General features: G+C 37.1%; 1 protein-coding gene across 1 annotated transcript; it reads left to right on the top strand.

Annotated features, from left to right (window-relative positions):
- The first annotated feature begins 2,760 nt into the window (after window positions 1-2,760).
- On the top strand, window positions 2,761-11,237 carry lpar3 (lysophosphatidic acid receptor 3). The gene is made up of 3 exons (XM_058401424.1): window positions 2,761-2,919; window positions 3,505-4,267; window positions 10,641-11,237. Exons 2-3 carry the CDS (start codon window positions 3,526-3,528, stop codon window positions 10,964-10,966), a joined length of 1,068 nt encoding a protein of 355 aa, XP_058257407.1. The 5' UTR covers window positions 2,761-2,919; window positions 3,505-3,525; the 3' UTR covers window positions 10,967-11,237.
- The last annotated feature ends 203 nt before the right edge of the window (window positions 11,238-11,440 follow it).

Here is an 11,440-nt window from a genome sequence, read left to right as displayed (position 1 = left end):
CATATTTTTATAGCAAATAATTGGAATTAAATGTAGCAAATCTTTAGAAAAAAGCAAAATAGAAGTACAGACAGTGTGTCTATTGTAAGATCTATTTAAATGATTAGGAACATACATCAGACATGCCTAGGGAAACAAGTTTCACTTACAGATTTAAGAAATTTTCTAATGCCCTATTTTTGGGCTAGTTTGTCTTTTGTGTTGTTTAAATTTGTGCTGTTTCCTGTGCTTGGTCTCTCTCTCTCTCTCTCTCTCTCTCTCTCTCTCTCTTTCACAAACACACACCCACACACACACAATGTCCTTTGTTTTACAAGTTTCTGTAATGCCAATTTTGCAGTGGATTTTCTTAAGGGATTTCTTGCAAATATTCTATACCCATAACTGCAATAATCCTCCACCTCAAGTCTGGGCCTTCTTTCTCTCATGGACCTCCTCTATCTTGTCCTTCCAAGGAATTGTCAGTAGCAATGCACCCGGCCTGAGTGTTGTCACTGTGATGTTCTCAGTGAATCATATTTAAAACATTAATGCTTGCCTTCAAAGCCAAAAAACAGGCCAGCACCTGCTTACCTCAAAGCAGTTATCACACCCTGCACTCCACTACGCTCCCCCAGATCCTCCAGCACTGCTCGACTGCTTCCACCATCTCTCACAGTACAAGGAAGGCATCAAGACTCTTCTGTGTTCTGACACCTGGGTGGTGGAATGAACTTCCCCACGATGTCTGAACAGCTGAGTCACTGACTGTCTTTAAATGATAACCAAAGACCTTATTCTTCCTGAAATACTTAAACTAGTACTTAAAAACTAAAAAAAAAGATCTCTGTGCTTTTCTTGCTATATTTCCTCCATACACGGTTTTAGACTTATGGCATTCTTAGTCTGTGACCTTGTGATATAGTTTTGATGTCTTTATTGATAGACACTTCAAAGCACTTCTGTACGTCACTCTGTATAAAAGCATCTACCAAATGCCATAAATGTAAAATTTCTGCTGCTTTGTCAGGTCTACTTTTAACTGCCAGTCTTTTGATGTTCCTAAGCACCATGTCAGCACTCTTGCCAGAGACTGAATTTTCTTGCCTGCTTTTTACAACGGGACAGGCCACTATGAAATGATATTAAACATAAAGGAAACAGTTGTCATGCAGAAACACGACTACCCAGTGAAATGAGCAAATTCCTGGTGTGATACTACAAATATTAGCTAATTATTGATTTAATATTAGCTAGCTAGGTTACACTAGTAACACTTCACCATGACTTCAGGTGTCCTCTCTGTCACCATGCAGACAACCTCACATTCTGTATATATGTTGGTGCCCCAAACACTTTGTGAGTGCTTGTGATTTTTTGGCAGTGTTAGATACCCAGTCATGACTGCCTCCGAACTCCTCTACTTCACCTTTTAAAACACGTTTTAAGCATTTAAGCATGACATTTCCATTATTATAATACCAGTTGTGTTTTTTCCTGCATTTTCTGCATAATTACAATGATTGATAACATTATCCAAACACTGTAATACTCACAGGTTGTTTAATGTAAACGTTTATCACACAGTCTACAGAATTCAGCCCAGATTTTTATTAGGATTAACTAATTAATAAGTAATCATCTTAAATTTCGCAGAGTAGTTTTTGTGTTTTATTTTTTCTTTGACTCCTCTATCACTGCTGCCATCATTCAACATTCTGTCTGTGATGTGATTTCCTGCATTCTGTGCATGCTGGTAGGAAGAAACTGATTGCAGAGACACCTGATATAAATGACTCTTAATACCAGCATGCTTTTACCAACATTTTTTCCAAACTCTAACCTGCATGTGTTTTTTTTTTTCAGTCAAAATAATGGTCATGTAAAAGTTACTTTGCAAGAAAAGCACATTTACTTTGGCATTCAGTCTGAAAGCTTCTGGCTTGATATTATCTAACCATTTTGGCGAACAGGATATAAAATATGATTGTATATAAAGTATATGAAGGCATCAATGTAAAGCAAATGTTTTTCTTTACAACAGAGATGCATTTGTAAGATGCTTTTGGTGGGTTCAACATTAGATACACCTACAAACATTGTACTAACAGAAAAAAACAGAAAGGATGAGTCAACTAGGGTGATTTCCAAACAATGCGATTTCTTGCAATGATTTTTTTTTTCCAGCTAGCTAGGGCATTGACACAGTCAATTTGGTAGACCTTCATTGGTGTCTGGGGCACGCTGGGATGCTTTAGCTTTCACAAAGTTAAATACCATACAGTATGTGTTCTGAACCACCTTTGAAGGCTGTTTGACTCTGAGTCTCTGAAACACATTCAGGTCTATAGCTACTTTGCTTCTTTTCAGTATACAAAAAATAGGATAAAATACTATTATTTCAAAGGAATATTTTAAACACGTTATTATTTTCCATAAAATACAAGTGAAATCAGAAGTTATATTCTGCAGCTTTAATTTACCTTATAATTTGTAATAAAACCCTTCACTTTTTTTTTTTTGCTTTATTGGAAATAGAAGCCAATCTAAAATTTAAATCTATTTTATCTGGAGATAGTAGGTGCTTTTGGGATGTCCCGTTATGTAATAAAGTTTAAGCCTACACTCTTCTACAATTTTTAAATTTGCGCCAAGCGCCCATATAATAAATTCCTGTGCGTAAATGTATCACGCGAGTCGAATGTATATCCATGTTATATAGGCGCGCTTTAAAGGTATAGTACAACGTTTTAACTCCACACCCACATGATGACCGCCCCCGTCTTCACAAACCATTCAGACTCTGTCGCTTTCACTTGCCGTCTTTTCAGTTAACCAAGGAGAACAAGGAAGGAGCTCGCATGGACTGCATGAGTGGAGGCTTTCACAAGCAAATGCGACAAATCAACTCATGACCCGGGCATTCTGCATGTGCTCCTGGTGAGTATCGGTATCGATTTCGAAATTCGGCAGAACTTTGACACACACAGGCGGACCGACACAACCTGCCGCAACACTTTTTGTATTCATTATGATCTCGGAACTGACTTCTGTTCAAACATACCTTAGTTCCAAAACATTTGGTCACAAAAAAACTTTCTTTCTTTCTTTCTTTCTTTCTTTCTTTCTTTCTTTCTTTCTTTCTTTCTTTCTTTCTTTCTTTCGTCTGTTTTAGTTTGTCATTAAAACATTTCCAATCAAATTTAAATCGAATTAAACCACATTAAAATTTAATCTGACTTACAGTATAGAGGTTTTAATCTATCGACCATTTTAAATTAAGAACTGAAATAACCTCTGCCGTTACAGTATGTAAAGATTGGCTCAGGTTGCAACATAAAGAAAACAGTCCAAATTAAAATTTTGTACAACGGCGAGATATGTGCAGTGATCAGAATTAGATGCTTCCTAGACTGTGTGTACTAGAGGTATTATAGTTTGGTTCGCTTTTGTCTGTTTTTCTATTTTATTTCTGTTCCGTTTTTTTTTTTTGGTCCTTATTGTTCTTCTTGTTTCTTCTTCCAGAACAATTTTATTCTGCACAAGATGTCAAGTCAGAACACGTGCTACTATGATGAGCGAATGGGATTTTTTTACAACAAAAGCAAACAGACAATTGATGATTGGGAGTTCACGCATCTCATAGCGCTTCAGTGCGTGGGCTGCATCTTTTGTTGTTTCATCCTGGTGTCCAATGCAATGGTCATCCTTTCTGTCATCACCAACAACCGCTTCCACAATGCATTTTATTATCTTGTAGCCAACCTTGCAGCCTCAGACTTTCTTGCTGGGATTGCATATGTGTATCTCATGTTCAACACAGGCTCAGTGTCCCAAACACTGAGTGTGCAGCAGTACTTTCTTCGGCAGGGCCTGTTGGACACAAGCCTCTCAGCATCACTCACAAATCTGTTGGTTATTGCTCTGGAACGCTACATCTCAATCATGAACTGGAAAGTACACAGCAACCTTACAAAGCGGCGGGTAACCCTCTTGATTGTGCTGGTTTGGGTCATTTCCATCTTTATGGGTGCGGTACCAAGCATGGGCTGGAACTGCATCTGCAGTATCGAGCAGTGCTCAATGCTGGCACCGATCTTCAGCAGGAGCTACCTGATCTTCTGGTCACTTTTCAACCTGGGGGTTTTCCTCATAATGGTAGCCATATACCTAAGGATATATGCCTATGTCAGGAAGAAAACAACTGTCTTAAATGGCCATGCCACTGGATCTTTGAAACGCAAGAAGACACCAATCAAGCTCATTAAAACAGTGATGACTGTTTTGGGTAGGTTTCAGTTATACTCTCTAAATATTTCAGCTTTTGTGTCATTAAGCCACTTGACCTGTCTGAACTGCACTTTATTAGGTAGAACCCCTTCATTTCGATTGGTCCAAACAAAGCACAATGCACATACTTTGTTTAATTGGTTAATTGGTTTAATCAGTCAACATAAAATTACATTGTTGTTTTTATGTGACTATAAAAACTCATTACTACATTAAAAAACCCATGTTTTCAAAAATATCTACATCCACATAAAAATGCAAATTCAGACGACAGTTAAATGAGAACGCCAGCCTTGTGATAAAGTAATAATGTGAAACCCTTACGTCAAACGCATCCTAGCATTAAGTGCGTGTCAGATAACGAAAAATGACAATGACAAGGATTCCTGTGTGTGGACAGCTGATGATGTGATACTATGGCTAACTAAGTTAAATACAGTTTCGGTTGTAGTGAGTAGTGTTAGAACCAGATCTGTGGAGCAATGCTTTGTTTTCAGTGACCCAAAATGCAATTTTGATGTGCGTGGGAAAAGAAAGGTTTTCAGAAATATCCATCAGGACCAGGTCTAAGATTAAAATGGATTTCAGTAATGTGTGACTAAGAACGAAAACAGTCATTTAGAAATCATTTGCTTTTTATTCCTTTTTTACTTTGTACTTTCCCAGACATTTGTATTATTCAGTTTACTTAAACTGTACACCCTGTAAAAAATAAGCAACTTTGAAACACTTTGTTTCTATTCAAGCCTTAAAACAAAGGCAGGATCACTGTGGCGGCATTTCAACCCAGTCCTTAACAGAGGAGGTTGAATTTCTTGTCTCCATTTTGGCATTGTCTTTCATTTGGTTGTGTGATTTTTTTTTTTCTCTGGGTGTGGTAAGTTAAAGTCACGTAGTTGCCAGGCAATTTAACTGAAGCTTATGTGTTAGAAATAACTGTTAATAAAAGATGATACTTTCAGGTCAGAAGAGAGGGTGAGTACCTCTCCTAAATTAGAGATGTCTGATAGAAACAGAAAGAGTCATTCCTAGACAATGACTCTTTTTTGCGTGTATAATTATCTTGCATCAAGATGGTGATTGCACTGCCTGCTGTCTGAACGTGACAATTAGACTGTAACTTTCAGAAAAACACCTCAAAACATGTAAATAGCTTACTTAAGTGTCATAATCTTTTGTTTTAGAGTGAAGGATATTCCAATGCTGTGCATAGATCGTTCTCTGGAGTTTACAGCAGGATTAGTTATGTAATGTACAACGTCTGAAGATAAAATGATCTGAGTACCATAGTTCATTCTGTCTTTGTTTATGGTACCAAAAGGGACAAAGGTTACATTAATCTGTATTTCACTTATAAAAAAGCTTCACTCTTTTCAATGTGTAAATGTGAATATAAAATTAGACAAGGCATTCTGTAATAAGAAAACAATCGATAAAAATAAAAGCTGATTATTTTCATTTTTGCCTCTGTACAACACCACAATGGGTTTTAAAACATTTTTAATTCAAGAGCTTTAACAAAAGTATTGCTTTAATCTTTTAGGAATTTAGGACTCATTTTTATATAGTCCCTCCATTTTTACAGCCTCAAAAGTAATTGGACAAATAACCAGTTTCATAGCCAGGTGTGACCCGTTATGAGTCTAAATACTGAGGGTTCAAATCAAGTCAAGTCAAAGAAGCTTTATTGTCACTTCAACCATATATTAGCAGATGCAGTACACAGTGAAGTGAGACAACGTTCCTCCTAGACCAGAGGTGCTACACATAACAGAGACAAAGTACAGTGACGCAGACAAACATAGAGATAAAAAAATTAAACTATAATTTAAAAATTAAAATTAAACTAAAAAGCTGGCTTATACTATATTAAACTATACTTAAGGTGCAGTCTTTAAGAACTAGACATACAACAGAAGTGCACAGGAAGACAAGACAAGACAAGACAGTGCAGACAAACAACATATAGGCCGACTTTGTGCAATGAACAAGACAATGTGCAAAGAACAGTGTATACAGTGATTACAGATATTAAAGCGACACATGTAAACAGGATTAATATAAATATATATAAATGTAAAGTAGCATGTGCATGCAAACAGGACAATTTAGTGTGTGTGTGTCTGACTATGTCCAGCACAGTTCAATTCTTTTTTTTGTTTTTTTTTGTGCGTGAGTTATGTATGTGTGTGTGTTTTCGTGTCCAGCACAGTTCAGTTCTCCTCTGAGATCAGATCTTGGTTGTACGTGTGTGTGTGTCCAGTGCAGCTCAGTTCTCTGTTGAGATGCCTGATTGCCTGAGGGAAGAAACTGTTTAACAGTCTGGTTGTGCGGGTCCGAATGCTTCGGTACCTCTTACCAGATGACAGAAGGGTGAAGAATGTGTATGAGGGGTGTGTGGGATCATCCACAATGCTGTTAGCTTTGCGGATGCAGCATGTAAGAGACTCCGATGATCTTCTCAGCTGTCCTCACTATACGCTGAAGGGTCTTGCGGTCCGAGACGGTGCAATTCCCAAACCAGGCAGTGATGCAGCTGCTCAGGATGCTCTCGATGGTCCCTCTGTAGAAGGTGGTCAGGATGGGAGGTGGAAGATGAGCCTTCCTCGGCCTTCACATTACAGTAGCACTCAAGAAAAGAAAGGCCAGATTGAACATCTGATAAAAGTCTGTGTCCAGTTTTGGAACAAGATTTTTTACACAGATAAAGCTTACGAGATGAACTTGTAGCTGAATGATGGGAAGAAAGTAGGAAAGGAAGGGCTTGTGATCCAAAATGTACATGCTGATAGAAGTAGCAGGTTGTATGGAGCTACACTTTCTGCTCAGATTGAGTCAAATGGACAGTAATTCACAGTGCAGATGGATAAGGTCCCAAAACATACCATGAAAGCAAAATGCTCTTAAACTTTTCACCTGACCTCAACCCATTTGAGCATGCTTTAACTGCTCAACATTTAGTGGTCCATGGGTTCCATACTTCAGTCACTATATAATCCCTATATAATCATGTTTATTTGTCCAATGCATTTTGAGCCTTTTATATCAAAGCAATTTGGTAGAGTTTAAATGTGTAAATACAGCAGCTATGAACAGCCATTATTTTATCATTTATATATTTTTTTAATTAATTAAATTTAAATCAAATTGGTATGTAGCCGAGACATATATATATACCCGAGACATTGATAACCTATGGACCATTAGCAAGCACTGACACTGGAGACTCATTTCATAATTCTCCTTAACCATCTCCAGAAACCTTTAAAAATTATACAAACAAAATATTATACATATCTCTGTGCATATTGCATAGTGCTAGGGTATGTGGACTGTATAAGACCCTATGAATAATGGATTTTAAAGAAAGAGCATATTGGGTGGAAGAGCATTAATATGAGTATTTGAATTACCGCTGGCACTACAGAGCGATGCTATTATAAATAATTAATCAACACATTCTGATTAAGGAGATCCAACAGCACTGTGGCCTAAAACTGATTCTATACAGATTGAAGGAATGTCAAAGGTAAAGCTGTTCCTTTACGTTTTCCTCCCACCACAGGACTGACGTCAGGGCAGGGTTTTTTTTTTGTGTGTGAACTGCAATTCCTCAGTAACATAAAAAAGGATGACATTTCTGGCTTTATGAAGTTTCCTGGTGAGGAAAAAGTTATTTATAGCCATTTTAAAATGAAAATGAAAACAAGAATTAAGTTGTTTCATGGACTTTCCACAAATATTTGACTTTAAATGGATATTTACTGTTTAAATGGATATTCACTGAGTAAATAATAATCAATGTGATTGTAATTCATCACAGCAACCCACTTGATAGAACAGTTGATAAAATATTTCTTCTACCAATGTTTCCTGATGTGTTTTATTCCTTATTCAGCATGCATACACAGCTCTAAGCATTCCTGAAATGCTCCAATGATAAACTTTCTGGATAACCATGGAGCCATGGAAGCTCTTTTCTTGCTCTCAGCTTGTCTGACAGTTCTTGGTGGCTATTTGAAAGAGTACTACTAAATAGGCCAGTTCTGATGCTGATGCATTTTAAGAGAATGTCTAGGGTATGTTTTGCATCACATTTTAGTAGCTTCTGTTTAGAGACGTTTTTTGGCCACTTTTTGTTACCACAGAAAACATCAGGTCAGAAGGCCTTCAAACTGAACTGCCACATGTGCAATATGCATTCCTTGCCTTTTCCTGCAGATATTTTATTATAAGATTAGAGGGGATGGTAGCTTACATGTGGCACATACTAGCCACAGAGGATTCCCCAGTTTATGTGGTTATGTTGTAAAATCTTAATAGCTAAAGTTTTCAGTCTAGTGAGCAGTGCTATAGTTATGTATATACTGAGTAATTGTGCTAAATAAGCCCAATTATTGCCCTTTAAACATGTAATGGCCTGAGTATTTCTGCTTTATATGTCAGCATGTGTTCTATTGCTGGAAAGAAAATCATTGTTGTTGTGCTCTACTGCCAATTTGTACTCAGGAACACTGTTATTCCTGAACACAAGCCCTTACATGTTATTCACCATGGATTTAGAGGTACATTCTCTTCAGTTGACAGAAGTTTGCATCATTTCTAAAGCTGTGTTTGTTCCACTAATTGACATTTGCATCGCTTCCATCTGTTCTAGCGACAACAAAATTCAAATGAAAACAAAATGATAGGGGTTTTGGGGATTAAAAAAGAAAGAAAAAATTAAATAACCTGGTTGCATGAGTGTGCACGCCCCTTAACTAATACTAAACACTATTTGCTTGTATTTACAACAAAGAATTAAAACAATTGGCTGTTTTATTTCACTCTTCCTGCAAAAATGCTCAAGATCTATCAAATTACAGGAAGATATCCTATGCACAGATAGAGATTGTTGTGACATGCATGGAGTGATATGTACTCTGGAATATATTCCAGAACTTCCTTTAATGTTACTGGCAGTCTCCCTGATATATTTGCTTCTTGTCTTGTTGTCAATTTTTGAGGGACAACCTGTTCTTGGTGATGTCCGGGTGTTGGTGATGGCCTTCACAGTGTTCCATGGTACATTTAGTGTTTTGAAAACTCTTTTGTACTCCTCTCTAAATCAATATCTTTCAACAATGAGATCCCAAACATATTTTTTAAGCTCACTGTGGACCATGGCTCCATCGGGCTGATAAAACCAAAAAGAAAATCCTACAGAAACAGAAATCTTTATTTGGGCCGAATCACTTCATTGATGACTGGTGATTATTACTGTGATAATGTCTTTGGAACAAGCTTTCCTAAGTGGATTATGAAATAAAAAATATTATAAAATAGTAAATTGTTATAAAAAAGATAAATCTGGAATGGGATGTTTGAAAACATTTGGCCATATAGTGTACATTTTCTCCCTAAATGGAGATGCCTGGCAGAGTTGATAGAGTCCTTAATATATTGCTTATATTTGGCAAAAAGCTTTCCAGTTCATTCTGCTGAAAAGCAACCCTGCTGAAAAGCACAATGCTACCACCACCATGCTTGATCACAGCAATAGTGTCTTAGTGTTGAGTTTCTGCTAAATATTATGCTTTGGCATTAGACCAAATGGCTAAATTGGAGTCTGTTCAGACCACAAAATCTTTTTCCAAAAGCTCAGGTTTTCTAAAATAGATTTTCTAAGAATTAGCTACCTTCTGGCCACTCTCATAGAGGTTGGATCTGTGAAGATCTGATGAGGTTCTCTTATTTCAGCCAGCTCTGTAATCCCTTCAGTGGACTTCAACTAGACTCTTGGACACTTCTCTTACAATTGCCATTCTTGCCCAAGCACTCAGTTTGGCTTGAGCTTGGTATAGTTTTAGCTGTGCCATTTTGTTCCACTTCTACAATTTCCTAAGTAGGCTAAAATCTTCGCTAATGTTTTAATAACCTTCTCCTTTTTTTCATCTCAAAGTTTCACACGCAGTACACTGGTCTTGATTAGAGCAAGGCTAATCTGATCTGCTATATTATGTGTGAGACCTCCCAAAATCAGTGATATTTATTGTGCAAGAATAAAATGGGAAACATTAAAAACTCAACACAGGCTTACCTTCATCCATCTATTCTGTAGTACTTATCCTGCAGTCACTGGGTACCAGGGGACTCTGTGCACAAGGCAGAGGACACCCTGGACAGGGTGTCAACCCAGGGCACGGTCACACACACTACGGACAATTTAGAGATGCCAAACAGCGTACAGCCTACAATATTTAACAAATGACCTCTCAATTTTAGTCTTAATTTAGATTTAGATTTTTAAAAAGTTTTTAAATTCTCTCTCTCTCTCTCTCTCACTCTCAAAAATACTGAATTTAAAATGTTATTGTTTCTCTCTCTTGCAGGGGTTTTTGTGATCTGTTGGACACCTGGTCTTGTTGTGCTGCTCCTGGATGGCTTAAAATGTGAACAATGTAATTTGCTGAAGTTTAAGCGCTGGTTTCTTCTTCTGGCTGTCCTCAACTCTGTAATGAACCCTATCATATACTCCTACAAGGACAAGGAGATGTGGGCCACCCTCAAGAATTTGCTGCGATGTGTCTATAATGGCACCCGGCGCCAGAGGTCATCACGGGCTAACACTCGTACTATGACCTCAACCACAGAAATGAACACCAGTCTACGTCTTTCAGATGAGAAAAAGACAACACAGGACATGGCACAGACCTAATAGCTCTGCTTTGTTACATAGGTATTCATATTCAGAGCAGTGAATTATTATGTAGAGTTTTTTTTCTAAAAAATCCCACTGTTTCTTTTAAGTAGTGTGAATTGTTATTAGCAAGAGCCTTAACTGATCATTAGACCCTGGAGAGAATGTCAGAAAATAGAGCCCAATGGCACCTTTTTTTCTTTTTGTACTGTACATTCAGGGTTTTTTATAGTGCCAGAGAAGTTGTATGATATGTTAACCTTGAGCCTGAGTTGAATTTTTATTATTATTATTATTATTATTATTATTATTATTATTATTTTATATATGAGGTACTTTGAGTCAGTGTCTTTTTAAGTCTAACAATTTTATTGTCTGCAAATATGAAATGCACAGATAACCAGAACTATGAATTTGTAACTACTGTATTTTATTTTAAAGCTAATAATCTTAATGGTTTGAATATAAAGTGCAATTTGTTGATACAAATGT

This window comes from Hemibagrus wyckioides, linkage group LG10 (genome assembly GCF_019097595.1).
Source record: "Hemibagrus wyckioides isolate EC202008001 linkage group LG10, SWU_Hwy_1.0, whole genome shotgun sequence".
Classification (NCBI taxonomy): domain Eukaryota; kingdom Metazoa; phylum Chordata; class Actinopteri; order Siluriformes; family Bagridae; genus Hemibagrus; species Hemibagrus wyckioides.
Note: the sequence above shows the minus strand (reverse complement) of the source record. Positions and strands in the feature narration are given on the sequence as shown.

Excerpts from the sequence above, each read along its gene's own strand:
- lpar3 (XM_058401424.1), top strand. The coding sequence starts at position 3,526 with ATGTCAAGTCAGAACACGTGCTACTATGATGAGCGAATGGGATTTTTT. Across the intron at positions 4,268-10,640 it reads AACAGTGATGACTGTTTTGG|GGGTTTTTGTGATCTGTTGG; the intron begins GTAGGTTTCAGT and ends TCTCTCTTGCAG.